General features: G+C 56.9%; 8 protein-coding genes across 8 annotated transcripts; 5 read left to right on the top strand and 3 right to left on the bottom strand.

The window, feature by feature from the left end:
* Window positions 1-158: 158 nt before the first annotated feature.
* On the top strand, window positions 159-1,799 carry PG998_000096 (uncharacterized protein; the record flags this gene model as incomplete). The annotated part of the gene is made up of 3 exons (XM_066866914.1): window positions 159-218; window positions 271-502; window positions 556-1,799. 3 exons carry the CDS (start codon window positions 159-161, stop codon window positions 1,797-1,799), a joined length of 1,536 nt encoding a protein of 511 aa, XP_066735329.1.
* Window positions 1,800-2,252: 453 nt separating this feature from the next.
* PG998_000095 (uncharacterized protein) lies at window positions 2,253-3,378 on the top strand (the record flags this gene model as incomplete). The annotated part of the gene is made up of 3 exons (XM_066866913.1): window positions 2,253-2,873; window positions 2,912-3,174; window positions 3,255-3,378. 3 exons carry the CDS (start codon window positions 2,253-2,255, stop codon window positions 3,376-3,378), a joined length of 1,008 nt encoding a protein of 335 aa, XP_066735328.1.
* A 298-nt stretch (window positions 3,379-3,676) lies between these two features.
* Window positions 3,677-5,182, bottom strand: PG998_000094 (Acyltransferase BOA11; the record flags this gene model as incomplete). Its single annotated transcript, XM_066866912.1, has 1 exon — window positions 3,677-5,182. The coding sequence occupies one exon, from the start codon at window positions 5,180-5,182 to the stop codon at window positions 3,677-3,679; it is 1,506 nt and encodes a 501-aa protein (XP_066735327.1).
* A 660-nt stretch (window positions 5,183-5,842) lies between these two features.
* On the bottom strand, window positions 5,843-7,404 carry PG998_000093 (cytochrome P450; the record flags this gene model as incomplete). Its single annotated transcript, XM_066866911.1, has 2 exons — window positions 5,843-6,435; window positions 6,513-7,404. The coding sequence occupies 2 exons, from the start codon at window positions 7,402-7,404 to the stop codon at window positions 5,843-5,845; spliced, it is 1,485 nt and encodes a 494-aa protein (XP_066735326.1).
* Window positions 7,405-7,814: 410 nt separating this feature from the next.
* PG998_000092 (S-adenosyl-L-methionine-dependent methyltransferase) lies at window positions 7,815-9,232 on the top strand (the record flags this gene model as incomplete). Its single annotated transcript, XM_066866910.1, has 4 exons — window positions 7,815-8,000; window positions 8,067-8,199; window positions 8,258-8,378; window positions 8,449-9,232. The coding sequence occupies 4 exons, from the start codon at window positions 7,815-7,817 to the stop codon at window positions 9,230-9,232; spliced, it is 1,224 nt and encodes a 407-aa protein (XP_066735325.1).
* Window positions 9,233-9,996: 764 nt separating this feature from the next.
* On the bottom strand, window positions 9,997-12,001 carry PG998_000091 (choline dehydrogenase; the record flags this gene model as incomplete). Its single annotated transcript, XM_066866909.1, has 5 exons — window positions 9,997-10,064; window positions 10,148-10,603; window positions 10,680-11,268; window positions 11,599-11,667; window positions 11,711-12,001. 5 exons carry the CDS (start codon window positions 11,999-12,001, stop codon window positions 9,997-9,999), a joined length of 1,473 nt encoding a protein of 490 aa, XP_066735324.1.
* A 720-nt stretch (window positions 12,002-12,721) lies between these two features.
* PG998_000090 (uncharacterized protein) lies at window positions 12,722-21,474 on the top strand (the record flags this gene model as incomplete). The annotated part of the gene is made up of 13 exons (XM_066866908.1): window positions 12,722-12,985; window positions 13,048-13,131; window positions 13,184-13,241; window positions 13,307-13,640; window positions 13,702-14,227; window positions 14,281-15,085; window positions 15,180-16,642; window positions 16,681-18,708; window positions 18,765-18,914; window positions 18,986-19,176; window positions 19,244-19,854; window positions 19,963-21,158; window positions 21,328-21,474. 13 exons carry the CDS (start codon window positions 12,722-12,724, stop codon window positions 21,472-21,474), a joined length of 7,857 nt encoding a protein of 2,618 aa, XP_066735323.1.
* Window positions 21,475-23,362: 1,888 nt separating this feature from the next.
* PG998_000089 (uncharacterized protein) lies at window positions 23,363-25,039 on the top strand (the record flags this gene model as incomplete). Its single annotated transcript, XM_066866907.1, has 4 exons — window positions 23,363-23,621; window positions 23,718-23,899; window positions 23,976-24,101; window positions 24,164-25,039. The coding sequence occupies 4 exons, from the start codon at window positions 23,363-23,365 to the stop codon at window positions 25,037-25,039; spliced, it is 1,443 nt and encodes a 480-aa protein (XP_066735322.1).
* Between the last annotated feature and the right edge of the window lie 2,112 nt (window positions 25,040-27,151).

The raw sequence follows: 27,151 nt of genomic DNA, 5'->3' as shown, positions 1-27,151 counted from the left end.
ATGCAAGCTCTCTAGCCAATGATAGAGCGCGGATCGGCTTCTATTACGTCTCTCCGGAACGCTAGCCAGACCCGGACTAGTCTTCTAGGCTATGTAGGAGTCCTGTCAATTCGAGAGTTGGTTCGAGTTCCCCATCATCTACCCACCTCCTTGGCGCCATGGTCAATCGGGGGAAGCCGTCGCTCGACTGCCAACACTGTAAGAGGCGCAAACTCCGGGTAAGTCGCGTCACCCGTAGCCAGACCGACCTGCTAATACCGCCTCCCACAGTGTGACCTGCAGCTTCCAACATGTGGCCAATGTGGTCGTGCCGGCATTCATTGTTTCGGTCGTCGCGACCCCAACGAGCTAATCATCCTGGACCAAACCCACTCCACTAGCCGCAAAGTCCTGTCTAATCACGTATTACGCTGCCCTTCGACTTCGGCGTCACCCGCCATACCCTGTCCACTTCTCCCTGCTCTCGAGGTCCGCGCCCGAGAGGCCTTTTCTCTAACTATGTGTTCGGGTTTTCCCGGAGCCATGGTGCGCTTGCCGGTTTGTACCAAGCCGCAGGTGCTGACGACCCTCTCTCCGCCGCCGTGGATGCGGCCGCCCTGCTGTTCTTGGCAAAGCACTACCAAACCCCGGGACGTGTCGCGGCCCCCGTGCGCTCCTCGTCCTCGGGCCACGAACTGTCCCGGCTGGCCACGGCGCAGTACGTGACCGCCATAAAACGTCTCGGCAACGCCCTGCACGCCAGCCGCCCGGCAAACACGGACGCCGCTCTCCAAACGGCGCTCGTCCTCGACCTGTACGAGAAGCTGGCGGCGGCGGGGGAGCCGGGCCCGAAAGCCGTCTCGGGTGGCGAGGGCGAGGGGGCTTTGGCCTGGATGAGCCACGTCCGCGGCGCGCTGAGCCTGGTCCGCGCCTACGGCCTCGCAGGTCGCTTGGCGTCGCCCGTCACGCGCCAGCTTGCTGCCCGGCTGGCCATGACCTTAGTCATCAGCTGCGGAGCCGCGGGCTCCCATGTACCGCGGGAGCTCGCGGAGCTGCGGACCGGACTTGCGCCCTATTTCGCCAAGCCCGTGGTGGAGACGAGTCGCGCCGGCCGGGTCATGGGCCCCGCTGCCTTGCATCTGGATCCCAAGTTCGCCGTTACGGGTGTTGTGGCTGGCGTGGTCAATCTCGCCGCCGATGTTGGCCAAGGGACACTGAGTCCCGACGAGGTGAGTTTACAAGCACTGGTCCTGGATCAGCGCTTCGTCGAGATGGAGCAGGCGCTGCCGTCATCGTGGCATTTTACAAGAGTCAGCACCGACGGCAAGTACCCAAGGGTATATGCAGGCTACTACGACCTCTACAGTGACCATTATGTCACACAGGTGCGGAACGTGCTTCGGACCATGCGCCTGCTCCTTGCTAAAATTGTGATTGTGTATGGTGATACGGAGACGACGACAGGTACAAACTGTCAGCGCCACAACAGCAAGATATACGTCGCCATCGAAAAGCTGTGCGACGAGATCGCCTCTTCCGTCCCTCAGTTTACGTGGGCAAAGGCGCGGACGGAGAGCAAGATCCCCTTCACCCCATTACAATCACTGCAGTGCTTCACTTTGCTGAGTCCGCTGTACGCTGCGGGACAATTGACGTGTCGTCGTGAGCTCCAAAGTTGGATCCTCACTACGTTGGATTACATGGCGAACAGCGGCGGGTTACATATGGCGAAGATGGTTGCTGAAGTCCTCCGTAGGGCCCCAGAGACTAGTTATTGGCACGTGTATTCTATGCTAGGTAGTTATGCTTTTGCTGCTTGATACAACAACGCACAAGTGCATGCCAGTTAAGTAACAGGTGCCAGTACATGACTAGATGAATCGATACATGTCGGCTCCCAATGCTGGTATCGGGTAATGCAAAGTAAGCACAGGACACTGCAGCCCTGACTTTCCATCGGAATTTCAATTCCGCCGACTCTTTGGGAGTCGTGGTTGCTTCAACCAATCAGACCACACCCTGTTCTCGACTCGGGACCGCGTTTCATTGGGCCTTGTTATGTCCGCGGATTTAACACTCGGGGACAATCCTTGGACCCGCGGAGACACGAGCAAAATCGCTTTGTCTTGTGTTGCGCGAGGAAAAGAGCGTGTGCACTCATGCATTGGCCTTGTCATAAAGGGTCTGCTCTGCGGCGTTCAGCCATGTCTGTGGCTCTTGTCCACTCCTCCCAACCTCTATCGATTGAAGCGCTCTTCTGAACTCCATCCATCATGACAGCAACCGCTTCGAGAGAGATGGGTCCCAACCCTGTGAGCTTCGGCTCCATGTGGTGGGAGAACCAGTTTAAGACGACCATCCCCTTGCCGCCCCAAGACGACTCCCTGAGCAGTCGAGTCGCCATTATCACCGGAGCCAACAGCGGCTTAGGGTTTGAGACCGCAAAGCAGATGCTCGGAGCTGGACTGTCATGCCTTGTCATGGGTGTCCGCTCTATTCAGAGAGGGCAAGATGCAGCTGCGCAGCTGAAGCCCATCAACCCCAGCGCCGTGATCCACGTCTGGGAGGTCGACATGGAGAGCTACGCATCGATCCAGAGCTTCGCCAAGCGCTGCGAGAGCAGTCTCGACCGCATCGACTTTGCCATCCTCAACGCCGGGTTCGTGCCGGCCGACCACGCCTGCCTGTCGACGGGCCACGAGTCGACGGTGCAGGTCAACTTCCTGAGCACCGTGCTGCTGGGCATCCTGCTGCTGCCGGTGCTGAAGGCGAAGCGGCCCGCCGACCGGGCCCCGCGCCTCATCACCATCAGCACCGCGACGGTGCGCAACGCCAAGTTCCCCAACCAGGGCCGGCGGCCCCTGCTGGCCTCGTTCGACGAGGTCACGACCGAGGTGCCCTGGGACCCGCAGGACCGCTACGCCGTCTCCAGCTGCTGGCGCAGGCCGTCTTCGAGCGCGCCGCGGCGCGCTACGTCGACCCCCGCGACGTCGTCGTGCTCCTGCTCGAGCCCGGCTGGGTCCGCCAGACCGGCCTCATGCGCGCCCTCCCCGCCATCCCGCGCCTCGTCGTCCGCGGCATCCTGCGCGTCTGCGGCCGGCCCGTCGACCAGGGCGCCGCCACGTACTTTGACGCGGCTGTCCACCAGCCTGAGGCGAGCCACGGCTCGTACATCATGAATTGCAAGGTCGCACCGTAAGTAATCTCCCGCCCCTTTTGCCCTATTTCGTTTGTGGCGAATAGATCGGAGGAGCGAAGTACTAAGACTTGTGTAGGTATGCCGATATGCTGTACACCGACGAGGCGGAGGCCATGGCTGAAGCTCTCTGGGATGAAACAATGACGGAGCTGAGTTTTGCAAATGCTCTTGGGATCTTGGAGTCGATGAAAAGAAATTAGCATTTGTGCATTGTTGTTTTTGGATATCGTGCAGCCTCAATGAAAATTCTTCTGATCGAGAATGGGATTGAAATTAGCGAATCGTGTTTCTGTTGTGTGGGATTGGCAGTTTGCATTTGTTCCTACAATATTCACTTGGTACAATGTAGTCACTTATCACACTCACTTTCTAGGGGGTATGCCGCTACTTAGATATCAATTCTGAGAATTCTGATACGTTATAATAGTCATATAAAGTTCCCCTATTCAATCAACTACCAAGTAACGCCGAGTGAAACCTGCAGTAAAATTCCGTCGTTTACTCTGGCCAGCTCAGACACGAGACATACTGAGCGAACTGAGTATCAGCCATGAGTAGCTCAAACTCCTCGTCATACATGTTGGCCACAAACTCCACCGCGCCGTTCTTGGTCCGAGGCGAGATGAGACAGGTCCGCGTCCAGCTGTTGATGGTGCCCATCAGCAGGCGCGCCGCCTCGACGTGGCCGTTGTTGCCGAACACCGGCCCTTTCCCGAAGCAGACGCTGTCCATCTGCACGTTGACCATGGACGAAATGGACAGGTTGTTGCCCTCGACGCTCGACGTCCGCTTGCGCTTGAGCCGGATAAGCTCGTCGTAGTCGGACAGGCTGTCTAGCAGGCAGAACAGATTCAAGAGTTTTGCCGAGTCGGCGCGTCCGGCATTGTGTCGGAGGAGCGCCGCTACCGAGCCGACGGTAGAGTCGGCGCCGGCCAGTCTCTCCAACGGCAGGCTTGACAGCACGTTGAACGTGAGATTGCCGAGGTACATGTCTGGCAGCGCCGACGAGTAGTGGGATCGCCCGTCATAGACCATGTTCAGTCGCGACTCCTCCACGCGCTCCACGTTCCGCCCTTCTTCAGGCATCTCAGAAGGCTTCCGTGGGCTCGCCATTGAACGTGCCTGGATGAGGCAGCGCCATATCAATGCGCAGAGGGCATCATTAACCGATGCGGCCCCAGAGGCGCCCATTTCACCGTTTACATGGTCGCGCAGGGCAGTCAGATTGTCTGGTGAGATGTAGAAGACACCGGCTTTCAATGGGCGATCTGCAGGCTTCGGGGGCTGTGGCGCGGGGCCTGGCAGGACACTTGCCTCCTGTCGGAAGTCGGCGGCCTCCAAGCCAACAAGCCCCCAAGTTTCCAGATCGATTGCTTCGATGGATGATACGGTGTTCTCCTCACTCCAGATCTGCTTCAGGACTCCACGGTTTTGATGGTCCGCGGGGGTTTGAATTGTTGGTGCATCCTTTGTGTGAAGGGCGGCGCACTCGTCTGCCCAAAGCCTCAGGATGTCAAAGTATGCTCCCTCGTCGCTGGCATTATGATGAATGGCTGACACCAGGATACAGCCGCCAGGGAGAAAGTTCGCCTGGCCGACAAAAACGTCCCGTGGGGCGTTGAGGTCGGCGAAGAAGCCATGGGGGGCGATTTCAGAGTCGTCGAAACAGTCGACGGGAAATCCGAGGTCCTGTAGGCTCACGTAGTCAAGGTCCGTCTTTAGGCTTTTGAATTTCAGCTGTGCTAGTCGACCCTGAACTGGTGTGTAGCGCAGTTCGAGCTGTCCGGGCCGCCATCCTGGTGTTTCGGGCGATTGGTACTGGACTTTGCCATTGAGCCAAGGCAAGCGGTCAAAAACGCGGCGTAGCCCATCGTGGAGCAACTCGAACGCCTCCTCCGGAGTAGCACGTGTCTTGAGCGGAATGTACAGAGCGAGATTGTAATACGCGCGCGGCACACAATGGTCGAAGGGCGATAACGATTCGTACTTCTCGCGAGTAGACATTTTACACACTGTCTACGTTCTTCAAGCTTCAATGAACGTGTTTCTTGCCTAATGTTCATTATGGCATTTCACGCCGATGCATGTACTTCAATTTGAGGTTGGGCAGGGTATGATGTGTGGGTGTCGTACAGGGGCCGAGCTCTAGTCGTCGTACCTATTACTCGGGGTCCTATGGCGGTTATACTCGGGACTCTAAGCTGAGAGGTAAGATCAATGGTAGGAATAATCAAGTTGTAGGATTTGAGCTATACGGGAGTAATACGAAAGTGGCGATGTACCGTATTCCTTATCTCATAGGCGTTCGGCCTATTCCCGAGAGCTTAGAATACCCTTCCCATATTCAATTCACCAGTAAGTACCTACAATAAAGTCGAAACATCCTGTCCAAGCGTAGTCACTCATAATAGCACCGGCTTACTTTCCGTGGTGATGATGATAAACTAGTTGTGCGACTCAGACCGCTGCAGTGTGATTTATGGTAACGAAGCAGTTGCTATTAAGGAGTAAAGCGAAGCTTGCATGCTGCTTTTCGAAATTTGATTTTCAAATTTTGATAGTTTATATTAAAAGGTATGCCACGTAGAGCTTTCACGAATCAACGGACTGTCTCGACATGGCTGTTGGGAAGTAGTTGATATGGTTCAACATGTATCTGTATCGCTAATTCCACTGAATTTCCAATTCGTGGCCTTTGATTTCAGCGTTGAACCACTCGATCAGCTCTATTCGGTCCGCACACGTTCGCGAACCTTCCAGAACCCCGTTCGCGACCACCTCTTTCACAGCCACATGGAGCTGGAAGCTGGCGAGGTTGCGCCCCAGGCATGCCCGGGAGCCCAAGCCGAATGGAAATGCGGTCTGCTCTCGGACACGTCGCGCTTCGACATCACTGGGCGAGTCTTCTGGGCTGGGCAGCCACCTCTCCGGCTGGAAAGCGAAAGGTTGCGGGAACACGGATCGATTGTGGTGGAACACGTACGCCGCAGCGCCGACCTTGGTGCCAGGTGGCAGGAACTGCCCCCCGACGGTCAGGCCCGCGCCCCGAGGTGGCACGATCCTCGTCAGCCGCGCAGGGTTGGCCATGCCGAGCCGGAGCCCCTCGCGCACCACGGCCCGCAGGTAGGGTAGCGCCTGCGGGTCCCCGCCCGCAGTCTCGTTCTCGGCAATCTCTGCGCGCAGCCGTGCGCGTGCCTCGGGCCGCCGCACCAGGTGGAACAAGATGGTGGCCAACATGACGGCGGTCGAGTCGGCACCTGCAAACATGACGGCCTTGCACTGAACGAGCGTCTCCTCCCTCGTGATGCCCGCCGCCAGCAAGCGGGATTGGTACGTTTCGCGGCTTCGCCCCCTTGGCCGTCCTCGTCAGCCCCCAATACAGCGTCGGCGTAGCGGGAGACTGTGCGCATAGAAGTGCTCACTTCGTCGTTCGAAAGTACCCGCGCAACGAGTGATGAGAATATCGCATTGAATGCCCAATTGGGCAAGAGCGAGAAGCGGCTAAAACTGACAATGGACAGCACAAACGGCGTGGCAGAAAGCTTGTTGGCCCATTTGAGTGGTGGCGACGGGGCCTTGGGGCTGGAAGTCTGGTGTTGGGTGGGCTCATCGAGACCACCGTAGGGCTGGTGGAAGAGGTATGCAGTCAGGAAATCAATGGAGAGTCGCGAAGAGAGATCTAAGATATCGACCTTGGAATTCGGTGAAGCCCGCTCTTCCTGCAGCCGCGCGATGAACTTTCGGACCAGTGATGCCGTCACCCCGTCTGAGTCGTAGGCGTTCTGAATCCGGCTCGGAGCAAACAGTGGCAGCACTGCCTTTGCACGTTCGTTACGGTAGTCCTGATCGAGGGCCGAAAAGATGGTGTCGTGACCCTCGACACGGAAGTTTTGGTACCGTGCATCCTTAGGCAGCCCTCCGCCCGCTACGTAGACCTGGTGCAGGGTGTCGTCGCCTGACAGCGAGACGGCGTCCGGCGCAATTCGAAGAACCGACACACAGTACTTCTCATGGTAATAGAGGAGGACGCGGCCTTCAACGCCAAGATAACAGATTGCGTATAGGAACAGAGACGAGACGCATGCGAACGGCGGCCCCGGGATATGCGCCAGCGGATGGAAGTAAAGTCTGTAAAGAGACACAGAGACAACCAGAATAGCGAGAGTAATGGGGATGTGGAAGAGGCTGGGATACAATCTCAACATGTGATCTTCAAAGAAACCCATAGTGGTGGTCAGGATGTAGACAGGGTCACTCAAAGGCTGCCTTGGTTCAACGCCCCATTTCAGGGAGGTTATCACCAGGTCAAAAATCGCATATCAAACTGGTCATCTCTAGCATCTTCACATTCATCCAGCTCTGAGTGGGCACATACTTCCCTGCGCTGGGTAAGGGAGGGAAACAGTCATACTCCCTCTCAGGCTTTTACTCGGCTCCGGCCCCCACGTCAGCGATTGCATCGCAGACTCTGTGCCACAAAGTGCCAACGTGATCTATTTGAAATGCATTAGCTTTTCTCTATGTAGAATATTACATGGCCAGGCATGCTCTGACCTCCAGGGAATTTGCGAAGGATACTTTGTTCATCCTGACGTGAGCTACTCACCAGCTGCAGTATTTTTACTCTTTGTCAATCATGTCTGTGGTCAACGGCAATGGCAATTCGAACGACGTTGGAAGTTTTATACATTCAATCAAGGATGTGAACCGATCCTCTTTCGCCTTTGACGGTGACCGTATTCAGGCACTCCGTGCGGCCTACGCTCTCGTCAGCCGTCTGGAAACACCGTGGGACACCGTCGCACGTCTTGTGCTGACCGAAGTATGGACTTCTTTTGTAGCAGATCGCATAAGACGTTCCAATATCGCATGCTAACTTAAATTGTAGCCAGCGCTGGATGCTACATTGAAGGTCCTCAGAGACCTCAAACTCTTTGAGAAATGGGACCAGGCTGGTGCTGATCACCCCCAAACTGCGGCTACCCTAGCTGAGATGACTAGTTGCGACCCAGCGCTCCTCAGTAAGATCATCTGTTAATTTGAGGCTCGATTATGTGTGGCTAAAAGATGTCCCCATAGGCCGCATGCTTCGCCACCTGGCAGCCACCAATCTACTTGAAGAGGTTTCTGGCGCCTATCGGCAAACAACGTTCACGAAATCCTTGGTTGAGCCGGTATTTGGCGCCTGGATCGATTATCTGTAGGCATCCCTCGTTTTGATCGAATTCATTCTCGTCGTACACTGTGATTTGCTGATCTTGAGTCGCCAGTTATGATGCGACCATGCCATGCTTCTACAAGATGCCCGAGTATCTGATGCAGGCCGGCTATAAGAACCCAGCTGACCCGAACAATGGCATCTTCCAATACACCAAAGATTTCAAAGGCTCCCTTTTTGATTATTACGACAAGAATCTCAAAGAGGGTGCCACTTTCAATAATATGATGGGCGGTGTCATGGCCAAGCAAGCCGGCATGCTGGACATCTACCCCTATGAGAGGCTTGCGGATTCGCTACCCAACGACTCGGACACGCCCCTGCTGGTGGACGTGGGCGGGAACGTGGGTCATGACATCAACAAGCTCCTGGCGCACCAGCCCGAGGCGTGCCGGCGCCTGGTGCTGCAGGACCGCCCCGACGTGGTGCAGCTGGCCAAGTGCCCGCCGTCGGTGCGGGTCCTGGCGCACGACTTCTTCACGCCGCAGCCGGTCCGGGGCGCCCGCGCGTACTACCTGCACGGCGTGATCCACGACTGGTCCGACGAGCCGTCCCGACGGATCCTCGCCCACCTCCGTGACGCCATGCGGCCCGGGTACAGCAGGCTGCTCATCCACGACCACGTCCTGCCCTCGGAGCGGCCGCACCCGCAGGCCACGGCATACGACCTCACCATGATGGTCAAGGTCTCGGCCTACGAGCGCACGGTGCCGATGTGGACCGACCTGCTGGACTCGGTAGGCTTGCGCATCGTCAAGATATGGGACTCGCCCTTGGCGACACAGAGCGTTATCGAGGCGGATCTTGCTCCCGACGGTCAAGATCAAGTATCATAGACTTCTGTAGATGATATTAGAGACCCTGGAGAACCATACCTGGATCGTGAAGCCTTCTGGGATACCAACAACATGCAATGTGCCTAAAGCTCCTGAATACACATTCAACTGACTCAGGCTAAATGCTTCTATCGTGTCGTGTCTGCGTGAACCGCCGCCCTCGGTCGAGTTACATTAGCCATCTAAATATTAAGCTTAGCTACTTATTAACTATATCGACTTTCTTTCTATAACAGTCACTGTTGCATAGTGTGTACATGTTCGTACGGTTCAAATATAGTAGTGAGAAATTGTATACTATACAATGCGTCTACTTCTTCTGAGCTAGGTGCGAGACTGGTCTGACAGCCAGTCTCCCTTCTAAGTGCGAGGAGGTAGTCCGTGCGATCATACGCACGTAAGTGGCCCTTTTCGCGTGGCAGTGTTACCCCTGACCCCTGAGAGGCCTGGTTCAACAGTTACTTTCAATTAGATCATATGTTGTTAACCTAATAATAGTAATGAAACTTTATAAAATGTCTAAAACTAAAATTCACGTACACAAACAAGAGGCTATTATAACTAATGGCCTCGAAAACTCTAGAATAACTTGCCGACTTAAACCTCTAACGTCCCTTCTTGATCATGTCTGCTAACTTCTCCGCAAGCATATCTATCTTTCCGTTAGCTCTAAAACTTTCAATTGTCGTCAGAGGGGTTACTTACAAACCTGGGTTTGAGGGGACGGCCCTTTTGTGATGACAGTGTTAGTAATTATTCCTAGTTCATGTCGGGTTCTTGCCGTACTTACCAGGAAGCAGGAATGGAAAGGCTGAAGCGTCCACAACACGCACTTTGATATCGAAAGATACAGAGTCAGTCATTTCCATGATCATACACATCTGGCGCGCTATCCATTTGGGGAATGGCACTTACGGTTTTTTACACCATATACCTTGCCTGAGCTGTCCACCACGGCATTTGCGTCCGAGGCTTTGCCCATGGCGTTGGTGGCATGGGCGTGGCACATGGACTGCCCCGCGGCCCTCACAAAGGCCAGGATCTGGTCGTCAGTCTGCACGGACGGGCCCGGCAGGAACTCTTCGCCCACGGTCACTCCGGCCATGGCCTTGGACGCCACGAGCTGGCGCATTCGCTTGAAGCCCGCCACGAGGACGTCCAAGTCCGCCTGCGCAGTCAACCAGTTGGGGTTAATGACAGGCGGGTCGCTCATCCGGGCCGAGGAGATAGTCACGTTGCCTGTCGACTGGGGCGCCTGCAGCGCCGGAATGAGGGACGCGTAGCTGGCGCCGGCTAGCGTGCCTGGAGTGAAAGCGGCTGGGAACACCAGGTATTGGATCTCGGGCCAATCTTCAGGCAAGGCCGAGAGTGCTGGGATATATTTGTCAGTGGAAGCGTCCAAATGTTTGCTATGAACTTGGAGCTATGGTGCCCGAGGCTCACTTACCTGACTTTGTCTCGGGTGACCAGTTGGCGCGCAAGTCCGAAGGGATCTTTTCGAGACCAACCAAGTCGCCTCCTGGATTGGTGAGAGCCCCCCTGGCATGGTCATTAAAGTCGGCCACGGCGTTTCCTGAAGTGAGGTCCGGACTGGCAAGATTAACCTGGTAGGTTATGGGAAGTAGAACATGGTCGCGCATTCCCTGGCCTACTCCAGGCCTGTCAGCTACAACAGGAATCTGATGCTGCTGCAATACGTCCTTGGGGCCGACACCAGAGACCATAAGTAGCTGTGGGGACTGGAAGACGCCGGCCGAGAGTATGACTTCTCTCTTGGCTGCGAGCGTGAATTTGGTGTTGCCGTTGGTAACGCTTACGCCCGTGGCCGCTTTCTTGCCATCGAAGATAATACGCTCAGCCATGGTGTCGGTGAATACGACCAAGTTGTTCCTGCGCGACACGGGACTCAAGAAGGCAGAGTTGGACGAGGAGCGATGGCCAGTGGCGTGATCAACTGTCATCAGCTGCCAGGTCGACCCGGACAGAGCTCCTTCGACCAATGCCCGCCCCGGGGATATGCCGATAGCGGCGAGCCCCTTAACAACCCAAGTGCTCCAGCTTTCGGCGTACGCAGGAAGTTCACGCTCAAAGGACCCCCTCGGGCCACTGCTTTGGAATCATAGCTCGGCGTTGCGTTCGACAAGCGCGTTCTGTCGTCAGGCGGTGCAAAGTTCATGCTCTTCTGATAAAAGGGAGGACCTGGTTCCAAGTGTAGGATTGATCGCCAACCGTCTCTGCTAGTCGCTGCAGGGCTCCCTTCGACGTGCGTCCATACGCCATGTTGTTTATGGCGCTGCATCCTCCAAGCTGAAGAAAAACAAATTAGCAGCTGGAACCGCATCAGGCCAATGCCAACAGGTACTTACCGCTTTGGCACGGACATAGTTCACAATGGCACCCCTAGCCCCTTTAATAACGTCAGCAAGGTTTTCATACTGGGTATCCCGATGTTTAATGAGGAAACAGGCCCTAACATACCTGCTGCGGTGTAGTCTTGAATCCCCAGCCAACAGATGCACTGCCCGGGATAGACGCTTGGAGCATACTGACATACCCCGGAACGTAGCTTAGATTCCCTACCCCATTTTCTATGGCATTGCCTGCTTCAACCACGGCTACTGTGACATGGGCGTCTTCGCTCAGTCGGTTGGCCACGGTCAAGCCGGCAGTTCCACCCCCAACAACAACGTAGTCAAAAGATCGACTTGTGCTTGGCGCTGCCCATGCTGGGCTAATTGCACAGAGAGCAAGAAGAGTGTAGTGTCGCATTTTCACAAGTGTACTGGGCATAGGCATCAATGAAGGGCAGGAGTGAAATGTGGTTGCTGTCATATGTTACACATAACGAAAACTACAGCTCGACAGAGATCCAATATATACTGACTCCTCCATACCGAATTATCTATGTGCACATGCTCCTGATACCGTCTTGTGTTCGTGATATCGACTTGTGATCAGGCAACTTCAGCTGAAATGGTAAACTCGGTCTTTGATTGGACGCCCCAAAATCCTCCGAATCCTGTGAGCAGGCTTCAGCTTCGCTTGCAGCACGTAATCACACACAAGGAGGCATTGCCCAAAACGTAATCAGATACACAAGCAGGGATTACCCAACACGTAATCACACACCCAGGCAGGGGTTGCCCAACACGTAATCACACAGGAGGAGTTACCCGGTGTTTGGTGGCGCATACTCAGGGCCTCGTCCCTGGTACGCCGAGTGAAATAGCTATTATTGCCGAGTATGGCCTTGAACGGCGCTCAACGCCAAGTATTGCATCCTTCAACAGTAATCTGGGCTATCTCAGGGGTGTGCGAGGCTCTCGCGACTCCCGAGGCCATCTTGCACGGCTTGTTGGTGATTGAAATTATGCAAAGAAAACGCAATGTGATCAGCAAAGGCTCTTCTCGTTTTCCATCCTGTCCAAGTCTTCACTGCTGTCTACCATAGGTCCGAAAGGAGTTACAGCAGACTCGCCTGAGCCCCCGATGGCCCCCGTAGAAAGAGTGGACTCCGTCCACAACAATATCGACAGCGAGAATGGAATTCCCATTGGCGCAGGAAGCCGCAGCGCCGGTAGAGCGATTCCGATCGCCATAATCGGCATGAGCGGCAAGTTTGGAGGTGAAGCAACAACTGCCTCCAAGTTATGGGATCTTTGTAAGGCTGGTAGCGACGCCTGGACGCCGATTCCCCGAGATCGCTTCGACGCAGAGAGCTTGTACGATAAGCGGAAAGGAAAGACGGGGCGGGTAAGTAGTCCATTGAACGCGCGAGGTGATCGGCTCCGAGGTTGACCTGAGACGTCTGGTAGCATTTCGTCAAAGGCGGACATTTCCTAAAGGACGTAGCCCTGTTCGACTCGGCGTTCTTCAACTACACCACGGACGTGGCAAACGTATGTAAGCTCATGATACACATGGTGTGGCCGGAGCTAATCGAACATGCAGTCCATGGATCCCCAGATCCGCATGCTGCTCGAATCTGTATATGAAAGCGTGGAAGACGGTGAGTCTAGATAAGGTGTTTGCCTGTAGTTCATGGGTGCTCTTTAGCTGACTATTCAATTACAGCCGGAGTACCCATCCAGAAGTTGGCGGGCTCGAACACATCAGTGTTTGCGGGCAGCTTTTTTAGCGACTATAACGATATGACAAAACGCGACCTTGAGACGCTGCCTGCGTCTTTCCAGACAGGCAATGGTATTGCAATGTTCTCAAACCGGATATCTCACTTTTTCGATTTCCAAGGGGCTAGTATGACGATCGACGTGGGCTGCTCCACCGGCATGGTTGCAGTACACCAGGCATGCCAGTCTCTCCGGTCTGGCGAATCCGATGTTTCCATAGTAGGCTCTGCGGCTGCAGATCTTTCCCCCGATACTTTCAACATCCTAGGCATCAGTGGGTATGTATCATTCTCTGCCGCCCTTTATCGCACAGCTTACTCACAGACTAACTTCCCGAAGGTTCGTCGGTCCTACTGGAAAGTGCTTCGCGTGGGACGAGCGCGCCGAAGGTTATGGCCGTGGGGAAGCAGTAGCCTCGCTGGTTCTGAAGCCCCTCGCAGCAGCATTGCGGGATGGCGACAACGTCCACGCTGTCTTAAGGGAGACGGGGGTAAATCAAGACGGCAGGACGCCCACAATCACATCCCCTTCGATGCAGGCTCAAGTCAAACTCATTCAAGATGTCTATCGTCGTGCCGGCCTCGACCCCGCCGACACGGGTTACATCGAGGCCCATATGACCGGCACACCAACAGGCGACCCGATAGAGGCCGAGGCCTTGGCCCTCACTTTCGGCAAAGACCGCTCCGTTGATGACCCGGTGCTAGTGGGCTCAGTTAAGCCCAATATTGGCCACACAGAAGCAGTCAGTGGGTTAGCCGCTATCATCAAGACCGTTTTCGTGTTACAGCAAGGGCTGATCCCGCCAAACGCGAACTACGAGACGCCTAACCCGAAAATTCCCCTGAAAGATTGGCGGCTACAGGTAAGAGAAGCCACAACCTGAGACTCTATCGCGCAGACTGACATGTAGTGCAGGTTCCTTCGGCTCTCACGCCTTGGCCCGCCGGTAAGCTGCGGCGGGCTTCGATCAACAACTTCGGCTACGGTGGCACGAACGCCCATATAATACTGGAGGCGCCACCGGGGTTGAGTCATGTCCTTCCTAAGAGTCTCAACGGTATGGCGAACGGTTTGAGTCGCCGCGAGCTCAACACCAGCCCCGATAAGATTACCAACGGCGTAGCCAACGGCAGAACAAACGGGGCCACCACCCTCTCCGCCAATGGAACAACTGCGATCATATCCAATGATATCACTAAAGATATATGTCATCCCGGCACCAACGTTGAAATGACTGGAAGTTTGAATGTTGGGGTCACTAATGGCATGTCGAGTAGAGCAGGCCCATCGACTAATGGCACCACCATTGCTCCTGGAAAGGATCACTCCCTGGTCTACATTCTCAGCGCTAAAGACTCCACGGCAGTACAGCAGATGGGCAGGAACCTAGCTGAACATATTCGCAAAAGCACAGAGCTCGGAACCGGGCCGTCGCCGACCGACCTCGCGTACACCCTAGCCGAGCGTAGATCCAGATTCCACTGGACGATAGCTCTTCGTGCCAACAACGTGGCAGAGCTAGCAGACCGGTTGGCCGAACCTGATCGCAAACCCTCCAGAGCCACGAAGACCCCACGACTCGGATTCGTTTTCAACGGCCAGGGAGCACAATGGCATGCCATGGCGCGTGAGCTAATCGACGGCTACCCAGTTTTCCGCCGGTCTTTGTGCGCCGCCGAGCAGATTTTGAAGGACTACGGCGCCAGCTGGTCGCTTCAAGGTGCGTTCTACCAAAATCACAATGACCTTGTGTTCTAAAGATCTGTCATGTGACGCATTGAGTCTTCCACGAGCTGACGTCCAGTTGTTCTCAGAGGAGCTTCTTCGCGATGAGGAAACTACCCGAGTTCACGAGATCTGCCTGAGCCAACCCATTTCTGTGGCTGTTCAGTTGTGCCTGGTAGATCTACTCGCAGCTTGGGGAATTACGCCCACAGCCGTGACGAGCCACTCGAGTGGTGAGATAGCCGCGGCTTATGCCGTAGGGGCTCTCACCTTCCAGGAAGCCCTTGGCGTGGTGTACCTGCGTGGTGAACTGGCGCAGAAGCATCACGAGCACGCTGCCGTCGAAGGCGGTATGCTGGCCGCCGGCATAGGCGCGGAGGCGGTAGCAGATTATATAACGGACACGACGGGAGGTACCGTCGTCGTCGCATGCCACAACAGCCCCGAGAGCACCACCCTGTCCGGCGACATGCCGGCGATCGACGAAGTGGCGGCGCGCCTAAAGCGGGACGGCATCTTCGCGCGCAAGTTGACCGTGCCTCTGGCTTACCATTCGCATCATATGAATGCGATGGCCAAGGACTACACGGAGGGACTGAGGGAAATCCTGGCACCTTCAAAGGGTTGGAGCGGAGCGATTTTCGCATCCCCCGTGACTGGAGACATCGTCACCTCCCCGAAGGTCTTGAGGGCTGAGCACTTCGTCAGAAACCTGGTGAGCCCCGTATTGTTCGCTCAGGCCTTTGAGAAGATGTGTTTCAGCGAGATCACTTCGGACGGGTCGGTGCGCCCGACAGGCCAGGATGCGAATGTCGACTTCATTGTGGAGATAGGGGCCCATGGAACCCTGTCTGGCCCAATCCGCCAGATTCTCAGAGAGCGGCGTTTGCCGTATGTATCATGTCTCCGGAGGCATACCAACGCCATCCATACTGTACAGGACGCGGCATGTGCACTGCTGTCCCACGGGTATCCCGTGTCGCTGGCCGCAGTAAATCATCACGAGCATGGTTCCTATCTCAACGGACTGCCAAGCTACGCCTGGAACCATGCGACTACTCACTGGCTCAATTCACGAGTGAATCGCGAGCACCACTACAAGCGCTTCCGGCCTCATGAACTGCTCGGTAGCCCTGTCGTGGGCTCGAATCCACAGACCCCGACCTGGCGGAATTTCCTCCGGACCAGCGACATCGAGTGGTTGACGGATCACAAGCTGGGCAAAGACACGGTATTGCCGGGCGCTGGGTTTGTCGCCATGGCCATCGAGGCGGCGCGTCTCTTGGCCGATGCCACAGAGGAGACCATCACCGGCTATACTTTACGCAATGTGGATATATCCAGCGCGCTGGTCATCCCAGAAACCACGATGGGGATCGAGACGCAGCTCGTTCTCCATCCTTGCAGCGACCGTAACCTGGGCCACGAGGGCGGATACGACTTCGAGGTGTGGTCCGTCTCCGACACAGACGATGTCTGGACCCAGCACTGCAAGGGCAGCGTCACGGCCGAGACGGCCGGGAAGGACTCAGGGGATGCCATTCAAGCACCCGTATTGGACGAAAAGGCCGATGCGGCATCCTTTTCGAGAACCAGGGCGTTGTGCAAGACGTGCAGCCCGACGCCGTCTTCGCGGGAATGCGTGCCGTGCACCTCTTCCACGGCCCGGCTTTCCAGAACCTCATCAGCAGCCGCGCAACCGCGACCCGGTCCCTAACCAAGCTGAAAGTCGGTGCCGCGGCGAGCCATGAAGGCCCGGACTACGTGCTGCATCCCACAACGCTAGACTCTATCGTCCAGGCCGCGTACCCGGCCATCCCTGACGTCACCAAGCGGCGGTCCATGGTGGTGCCCCGGTCGATTCGCCAGCTGTACGTGCCGCGCGGCCTGCAGCGCCGCCCTGGGGATCTTCTGACCACGTTCGCCACTTTGGTCCGCGCCGACCGGCGGGGCGCCTTGATCACAGAGGTCGCGGTGAACGGCGAGGGCGACAGCGGGTCGGCCGCGGAATTGAAGCTGGACGGCCTGTTCTGCCAAGCGGTCCCCCTGGGCGCCGACGATCAGACATCCGGAGAGGAGAGCTCCTTCTTATGCTCCCAAACCCGTTGGGAAGTCGATATCACGCATGAAGTACCCGCCGCATTCGAAAAGTCTCTGCAGATCCACCTGGAAGACGAGGACATGGATTTTGAAAGAAGACTGGACCGTGTCTCTTTCAACTTGATCGCAGACGCAGTCAAGGAGCTATCTGGCGCCCCTATAAACAGCTCCGGTTGGCCCGAGCACTGTCAGAGGCTGTACGCATGGATGCAGTCCGTGCTGGCCAGGGGAAAATCGGGCGAGCTCGGGCCCGGCAGTCGCCTCTGGGCCAAGTCGAGCACCGGCCTGAAGCAGCGCCTCGCCGACGACGTCGCGGCCGAGAGCGCGGCCGGGCGGCTGGTGGTCTTGGTGGGCCGGCAGCTGGCCCGCGTCGTGCGCGGCGAGGTGGCGGTGCGGGAGCTGCTGGACGCCGACGGCGGCGGCCTCCTCGGCCGGTACCACGCGGCCCTGCCGCGCCTGCAGGAGCGCAGCTACGCCCAGCTGCGCCGCCTCGTCGCCCAGTACGCCGTCGGCCGCCCCGGGGCGCGCGTGCTGGAGGTTGGCGGCCGCATGGGGGTTGCCGCCGCGCCTGTCCTCGAGGCCTTCGCGGCGCGCGCTCCCGAAGCGTCGGCCGGGACCTTGTTGGGGCACTACGTCTTCACCGACGTCTCGGACGAGTCTTTCGAGTCGGTGAAGCGGGACTGCGCGCCTTGGGATGGCCTTGTGGAGTTCAAGACGCTTGACATCGGCAGCGATCCGATGCTGCAAGGCTTCATCCGTGGTAGCTACGACTTGCTTGTTGTCACAAACATGTCTATTTGCCAGCCAGATCTGTCGGAGAGGCTCAAGAACCTACGGATGCTCCTCAAGCCCGGCGGGAAGCTGGTCATGGTAGAGACTACCCGTGCCCGTCTGGATACCCATGTGGTCTTCGGCGGACTGCCTAGTTGGATGCGGAGTATACATGATACCGATCCCGTAGTCCCTCCAGGCTTTTGGGACAAAGCTCTGAGGAATACAGGATTCTCGGGGACGGATTTGGAGTTAGGCGACTGTGAGGAAGAGCTGTACAGAACTACCAGTGTCATCCTCACAACCGCAGTGCCAAATCTAACAACACTGACCGCATACCCAAGTACAATTTCCATCGTTTACGCTCGGGGTTGTCAGCCTGAAGAGTGTTGGCTGGACGAGATGAAAACAGCTATCACCGCCCAGGCGGGAGCGCTTGCCATCGTGGAGTGTTTGGATGAGATGGAGATCCGGTCCGACGTCGTGTACGTGTTCACAGCCGAGCTCGTACGACCCTTCCTCGAGACCATGGACGAGGCCGCTTTCGACCAGTTGAAGTGTCTGCTGCTGCAATCCCAGGGTGTCCTATGGCTGAGCCGCAGCGGCGCCACGACTTCCCAAAAGCCCCTCTATGCCCAGTCGGCCGGTCTGCTGCGCACCGCCAGGCAGGAGGACGCAGCGAAGCGCTACGTGACCCTCGACTTCGACGCCCCCGTCGGCGACGAAAGCCCCTGGTCGCCGACAACGGTGGGTTGGATCGCGCGCGTCCTCAAACGGTGCTTTGATGCCCACGTGGCCCCCAGGACGTCGAGTACGAGTTCGCGGTGCATGACGACACGCTGCACATCCCACGCGTCTACGCCGATCTCGAGCGGGACCTGGCGTCGAGCGAGGAGCCCCCCGGACCCGACGCCAGAAATGCAGTCCCTCTGGCAGCCTGGCCGCCCCTTGGTGTGGGGAGCCTGCCCAGACGGGAGGCAAATCCGCCGAAGGCTATTTCACGGACGATCCCAGGGCGTGCGAGATGGAGCTCGGCCCTGGTGTCATCGAGATCGAGTCAAAGGCAATGGGACTGGGTCCACATGACGTTAGCGGTGCTCCTAGTTCGGCCGATGATGGACTGCCTAGCTTCCACGATGCGGCGGGCGTCGTGGTCCGTATAGGCCCGGAAGCAGAGGCGAGCGGTCTCAAGGTTGGCGACCGCGTGTGCGGCCTGTTTGCTGGGCCAGTTTCCACACATCCGCAAGCCGCATGGACAAGTGTTACTAAAATCCCCCGACAGCATGTCGTGGGAGGACGCGGCATCTCTACCCACGACGTATCTTACCTCCTATCTTTGCCTATTCCACCTGGCGCGCCTGCAGGCAGGCGATTGCATCCTCATCCATGCGGGTGGCGGCGCAGTGGGCCAGTCGGCCATAATGCTGGCGCGCCATGTCGGGGCCGAGGTATTTACGACGTGCAGCAGCAACTCGGAACGCGATCTCATCGCGGCCCGGTACGGCATGGACGTGGACCACATCCTTTCCAGCTTGGATACGTCTTTTGCAGATGCGATAATGGCCCGCACCGGCGGCAGGGGCGTCGACGTGGCCATCAACTCCCTCGAGGGTCCCTTGCTCAAGGCGACCTGGGAATGCATGGCACGGTTTGGCCGTTTTGTCGAGATCGGTAATGCCGATGCGGAAGCGGCGCGCCGGCTTGAACTCTCGCCCCTAACGCGGTCGATTACCATCAGTGGCTTCAGCCTGAATCAATATTTGACTTTCAATGGGCAGGTAGTCCAACATGCTTGGAGGTCTGTCATGCAGCTGTGGTCAGATCAAGATATTCAAGCAGTCTATCCGGTCGTCACGTATCCCATTGATGAGATGGAATCAGCCACACGACGAAGTACGTATCAATGCTATTTTTCCTTTCCTTCATGTCTCTTCTGATATTCGTCCTTGATTCACACTACTGAATCCGCATTCACTAACTTCTGATCTGCTCCCCCTGTAGTAAAACGTCACTCGCATACCGGCAAGGCGGTGGTCATTCCAGCGCCGGATGCCCAAGTGCAGGTGGTGACCAGGCCGAAGCGCGAGGCGCGGCTCAACGAGCCGGACAGCACGTACATGATCGTAGGCGGGCTCGGCGGGATCGGACTCGCGCTGGCCGAGTGGATGATGCAGCGCGGCGCGCGCCACATCCTGATCGTGTCGCGTCGAGCCGCGTCGCACCCGGAGGCGGAGGCGCTGGTGCGCCGGGGCCGCGAGCGGGGCTGCGCGGTCCTCGTGCGGAACTGCGACGTGGCGCAGGAGCCCGCGCTGGTGCGGCTGCTGGCCGAGTGCGCCGCCGAGGCGCCGCCGGTCCGCGGCGTGGTGCACGCGGCCATGGCGCTCCACGACACGGTCCTCGAGCGGCTGACGTACGCGCAGTGGCGGGCAGGCATCGCGCCCAAGGTCGCGGCCACCCTCCACCTCGACCGCCACCTGCCGGACTTGCGCTTCTTCGTCCTGCTCTCCTCCGTGACCGGCGTCCTCGGCCACACCTCGCAGGCTAACTACGCCGCCGGCAACACCTTCCAGGACGCGTTTGCGCGGCATCGCGCGGCGCGGGGCCTCCCGGCTGTGGCCATCGACCTCGGCGCCGTGGGCGATGTGGGCGTCGTCGCGGCGTCGGGCGATGGCATGCGTGAGCGCCTGGAGCGTACCCTGGGCTCCCGGGTCATCCCCCTCAGCAGGGTGATTCGTCTCGTCGAGGATTCCATCTGCAATCCTCACCGGTCGGACCACAACGCCAGCCAGGTGATCACCGGCCTTAGCAGCTACCAGCACGCTGCCGAAGGGGCTGCCATCAAGCAAGATCGTCGGTTTGCCACTCTTCAATTGGCCAGCGTCGCGGGAGTGGCGGGCGGCCGGAATGCGAGCGCGAAAAGCAACCCGGACGCAGTGCTGAAACAGTCGCTGGCGGGCTTGGCGAGAGACGACCCCGAGGCCATGTCATTGGTGATGGGTTCAGTCATGAACAAGGTGGCATCCATTTTCAACTTGGACGAGGGTGAGGTGGACGCGAGCTTGAGCCTTTCGGCCCTAGGGGTGGACTCATTGGTGGCTGTAGATCTACGCAACTGGGTCAGCATGGTGCTCCAGGCCAAGGTGACCACCATTGAAGTGGTTCAATCTGCAGCTGTACGGGATTTCGCCTCGACGGTAGTAAGCCGCAGCGCATTATTAGCATAGCTATAGCTTTAGTTACCTGACCGTATTACAATGCTGAAGAGATGCGCATAGTTAACCACTGCATTCTGGAATGGGCAGCTGTTTGGGGGATACTCAAACAACCCAGTACCACCCTGTGGCTGACCTCACCGCTTCGTACCAGACCAACATCGCGCCACACCAGCGCCACAAAGACCTTCAACATCTAAATGCATGCATCCCAAGTCGCCGTATCGCCCTCGACCGACAACTCACTGATGGCGTAGACTCGGGGTTGCTGGACGCTCTAGGCATTAATTCAGGCGAGTAAGAGCAACATGTTTCCCCGGAGCGGCGTATTTGGCGAGCTGAATGAGATCATAGCGGGACCACCACGGCGCAGGCTGAGGCCTCAGCACTGGCCCGAACGACTGCCACGTCTCGGGCCTACGACACTACGCACTACAAGTCCAGGATCAGCAAGCTATCGATCTCGACATCAATCAGCTTCGCACTCGATCAACGCCTTGCTTGCCTGGCCACGCAGCTGGCTTTCTATAATCGAACACTAGCTGAATGCCACGGGGTATGGAACGTGGTCAATTGTGTTCGGTGAACAAGTAATAAGATGAAGAGAGACAGAGCTATTGCTGTTGGCTGTGGTCAGTGCAGACTTGACTTTTTCCAATGGCTGGCAGACAGGCAGGGGTCGGAAGCGCCCGGTGCTTGGCTTGAGCAGAAGCTCGGGGTCAGGGCCTGTAAATCAAATTTCAGGATTTGGAGTCATGCGCGACATATAGGGTTCTGTCCGAAATTGTCAGGCCGTGGTCAAGACGAAAGTATGACGGGTTCCCAAAGGTTAATCTGGGATCGCAAGTGATCTATATCAGTTACCAAATCCTACCTGTAAAACAAAAAGTGAGATTGATTGATGGGTTTGTCTTAGACGGCCCGAGAATGACGGCGGAATGTTCTTTACAGTGGGTTGCGTGCGAACTGGATCTCCCCCAAAAGGCTACAGGGGGTCCCAGAGGCGAATCCGACGCACAATGATTGGCCTAGCTTCCGCCACGACCGTTGGGCGGGCGTTGCAGAAACATGTAACGGGCTGCTGTCCCTGCGCCGTGACTGGCTGTCGGCCACGCTACCGACTTCAACAACTTTCCAACCTCTCTGTGCTTTTTCTTGCTCTGCCTCTCCCAATTACGTCGTTCAATTTGGGAATCTTGAATGCCGGCTCTGCCAAGCGTGGAGCGCCATCGTGGACCCCTAGCTCGCATTAGACGACAAACATGTGTTTGACGCTGATTAACAGGGCAATGCATGCTTGCAGCCAGGCGCCCTGATGGCCCATGATGGATCTCTCTCAGTGCCGTATCGCAAGAGGACGCCCGCTGGAACACCCGCAGCTGCAACACACCCAAGGTGAACAATTCAATGCATCGCCTCCCATGCGCCGTGACTGGCCAGCGACAGGATGTGGGCATGAATAACCAAGCCAGTTAGGCCGGTGGCGACGTCAACCTGCTGGCCATCTTTTTGCAATGCCGACCCGACAAAGCACGCCCGCCCAACAATTGTTCTCTTCAATAAACACTGGGGTAAATGCCACCTTCAGGGCACCCTGTACTGACCCTGCACCGCCCAGGCACACCTGGCTTTTCTGGACCCTGTCCGACGTCGATCGGCAATTTACCCGTCATACTGTAAACATCAGGATAATGATCCAAAATCAAGGCAGGGGGTGGGAGGGGGGATTGGGGCAGTATTGGGGGACCATGGCTTCCCACCGACTCACCAACCATGACGGTGATTGGCAGATCTGAGCCCGTCTCACCGTCCGTCCCACGGCGCAGGTGCACCCGGGATACGAAGTCTGTTTAAATGCAACCGCTCTCCTCCGTCTGGCCTCAGTGGCCTCCCACCCCCATAACTTTGACTCCGCGTGTGACCAAGTGACGTTGCTTAAGTAAACGCCCTTCCCGTCCATGTCACAGGTTTGGTGATTGTTCTCTCGTCTCGCCAACGCTCGTTCCTAGGACCTCATCACCCCAACTCTTATCCACTCGTTGCTGGGTTCAACCCACTTCCGACAACATCGACCTACACCATTTGGAGATTGGACATCATTTGAAGATTGAAATAAACAACAGCTTTGGGGGAACGCATACCTGGTAAAGCAGCTTGATCGGCAACACAACACATACACACCGCCCGTCATGGGTCAAGGACACAGCTCGGCGCTGGGCGACTGCCTCAACGCCGTCTGCAACGGCCGCACCAGCTGCGTCGCCTACCCCGATAACCCTCTCTACCAGCTCGCCTGGGTCAACCGCTACAACCTCGACATCCCCGTGACCCCCGTCGCCGTGACGCGGCCCGACACGGCCGAGGACGTGGCCGGCTTCATCAAGTGCGCCGCCTCGAACAACGTGCCCGTGCAAGCCAAGTCGGGCGGGCATTCCTATGCCAATTTCGGTAAGCATCATGGCTGGCTGGCGCTCGCTCGCCGCCACGGCCCCGCCCGCCATCTAGCGAGGGAGGAGGAGCTTTTCGACTAACAGCACCACATAGGCGTCGGAGGCAAGGATGGCGCGCTCGTCATCGACCTCAAGAACATGCAGAAGTTCGAAATGGACACCAAGACCTGGCAGGCCACCATCGGCGGCGGCACGAAGCTCGGTGATGTCACCGAGCGCCTCCACAAGAACGGCAAGCGGGCCATGGCTCACGGCACGTGCCCGGCGTGGGCATTGGCGGACATGCCACCATTGTGAGTTAGCCGGAGTCGAATTCATGCGTAACAGAACGACTGACTAATCATCCGTCCAGGGTGGCCTTGGCCCTTCGTCGCGCATGTGGGGATCTTGCCTTGACCATGTCATGGAGGTCGAGGTGGTGACGGCAGATGGCAAGATCCAGCGAGCCAGCGAAAAGGAAAACTCCGACTTGTTCTTCGTATGTATATCCATCCACTGGGAAGGGTGCTTCCACCAGCGAGACTGACACTTGTGATGTAGGCATTGAAGGGCGCCGGCGCAAGCTATGGCGTCATCACCGAGTTCGTCATGAAGACGCATCCCGAGCCCGGCAGCGTGGTGCAGTACAGCTTCTCACTGACGTTCGGCAAGCACGCCGACATGGTCGACGTGTTCGAGCAATGGCAGACGCTGATCGGCGACCCGAAGCTCGACCGGCGCTTCGGCACCGAGATCGTCATGCACGAGCTTGGCCTCATCATCACGGCCACCTTCTACGGCACCGAGGAGGAGTTCGACGCGACCGGCATCCCGGACAAGATCCCCAAGGGCAAGCGCTCCGTCGTTATCGACGACTGGCTCGCCGTGCTCACCCAGCAAGCGCAAGACGCCGCCCTGTACCTGTCGGACATCCGCAGCGCCTTCACGGCGCGCAGCCTGGCGTTCAAAAGCGACGAATTGCTGTCGCGCGACGGCATTTTCAAGATGATGAATTATCTGGATGACAAGGACCGCGGCACGCTCGTCTGGTTCCTGATCTTCGACGCGACGGGCGGGGCTATTAGCGACGTGCCGATGAACGCGACGGCGTACTCGCACCGCGACAAGGTCATGTTCTGCCAGGGCTACGGGATTGGTATCCCGACCCTCACCAGCAAGACCAAGGACTTCATGAACGGCCTCATCGACACCATCCAGGGCGCAGTCCCGCAGACCCTCACCACCTACCCGGGCTACGTCGACCCCAGCCTCGGCGCCGGCGCGCAGCAGTCGTATTGGGGGCCCAACCTTGCCACTCTCGGCTCCATCAAGTCCAAGTGGGATCCTAAGGACATGTTCCACAACCCCCAGAGCGTCGCGCCCCTCACCGTCAACGCGCGCCAGGAGTCGTCGGCCAACCGTCGACGGGTTCTGTAAAGGATTCCTGCATTCCCGAATGTTTGCAGTAACAACAATATCGGCGAAGCTTGAGGAAGAGGAAGGGGGACGAAATTGGAAAGGGAGGGAAGGAAGCCTGGATTGAATTGATGTCCAGCACGTTACGATTGCACGAACATTTTTGTTTTTTACTTTCTTTATGGCGGCGGGCACACATGATGCTCTTATTGTTCGGTTTTGATACCCTGATGCCCACCTACCCGATTGAATCGATTATTAGCTAGACTAATACAAGCAATGATCACCAACCTCTGGCCTATCAGGTCCTCGGACTCGTAGTTCAGCTCATCTGTCACCTTTCGCTAGTGCGGGATTGCCCACCCACCTGCCACCCCTGGTCTCGCGGCCTGATAGGCTATTGGCCGTTCCCTCGCGTTAGCTGAAAGTGTGTTTCGGTAGTGGCGCGTTTGAATGGACGACTTGTTTGATTGATTACACGACATGTTCTCCTTTTTCTTGTGCGCAGGCGAGGCACAGGTGGACTTGTGTTACCCAAGTGGCGATGGTCATGTTCGTTTGGCAGTGATTCGACATTGCTGACATGAAGGCCTCCCACATCTCAACTAATTGACTACCTCTTTCCCTTGACCGGATCACAGCCTGCCTATGCGAGTGCAACCCCGATTGAACCTAGGCAAGAGTCCTGTGTCATGTTCGTGTTTTTAGATTAAATAGCCTCTTGCGCAGCCCGCAATTGTGAGACGGGAGTACTAACGGAACACTTCTTCATTACGCGGCATCAGTCTTGGCGAAAGCCATTCACCAGAGCCATTCTTCTCTTTGGCGTATTGTAGAACTCATTTGGAGTTGTCGCTAGCATCCACTTGAGCTCGTGATGTGGGTGGTATGGCTAATATCTTGTTGTCGCATCCCCTGCATTATCGCCGCCTGGATCGGCATAAGCACCACAAATATATGAGTGTTCCTACCGCCACCGTCACCGTTTCCGCGTGCCTGCGTCTCGCCTTAGCCGCCCGGGATGCCGTCCATGGGGCCCGCCGCCGCGGGTCGCTACGCCGCTTGTCCTTGGCCACAGAGAAAGGGCTTCCATCTCCTTTGCCCACTTGGCTTTATCTCTGCTGATCGGATTCATAGTCACGAGTGAGTTGACAATCAGTCAAATGTAGAGACTGCGAACGGCGAGCTGGTGCTGCGACTCCAGAGTTCCTGGCTGCCACAACCTTCACGCGTCTATTCGCAGAGGTCGAACAATGTGATTGATCTATGTGCGACTTCGAGGTTTCAAAAAGCTCAACAACTCCTCCCCCACGAAATCACAACTGTCATGCAAGGTTGTTTGGCTTAAGGTCAAAAAGAATACAAGATATTGCATCAGCCGTGAATCGAACACGGGGCCCATCGATGGCAACGATGGATTTTACCACTAAACCACTGATGCCTCAGCAGCGGCAGCGCCCTCAGCCGCGGGGTATAAAAGACGTTGTCTCAAAATGATAATATATATTGTTCAGTTCAATAAGCTCACTACAAATCCACTCAGTGGAGGGGTGGCTAATGGTGTCCCAAAGCAGCTGCATTTTAATTTCCACAATACCCCTCTCCGAGGTCGCCAAAGGGGATGAATGGTTGTCTCATCTGACATGTTGGGGATCTCCCTGCTGGAAAGAGAGAATAAGGCAATATGCCAGTGGACAGAGTGGCAAGTCGAACCGGAACTTGCTGCAAGGCATTTCCCTACCCCTTGAGACCTCGCCCAAGCAGTCTCCCTCGCAGTAATGTCAACCCCGTATCGACTGGTGACCTGTAATATTGGTAGCTTGAAGCTTGGTTTCCTGTCGAATTTCCCCCAGAACAGAGGCTGCATCGTTAGGGGGCCGTTGGTCTTCGCTGACACTCAGCTTGAATGAAATAGACCCTACTTTCGGGTACAACTCAAGGGATGGCATGTGGTTTGATACTCTTAGAGCTTCGGACGGGAGCCTGGTTGCGAATAGGAAGAACCCATCGCAGGGTTACTCGAGATGTAAATCGTCTCTTTATCGGGATGGAACCCGTTGAACCTCGCGGAGAGGCAGGCGGAATTGGGTGATAGGTGTGGCGGTCAGTCAGCCCAGGGGCACCGAGTACGGC

The sequence above is a fragment of the Apiospora kogelbergensis genome, assembly GCF_038363985.1.
Source record: "Apiospora kogelbergensis strain CBS 113332 chromosome Unknown utg000001l_segment0_segment0, whole genome shotgun sequence".
Classification (NCBI taxonomy): domain Eukaryota; kingdom Fungi; phylum Ascomycota; class Sordariomycetes; order Amphisphaeriales; family Apiosporaceae; genus Apiospora; species Apiospora kogelbergensis.
The sequence above is the reverse complement of the archived record's forward strand: the minus strand, read 5'-3'. Positions and strand labels throughout refer to the sequence as shown.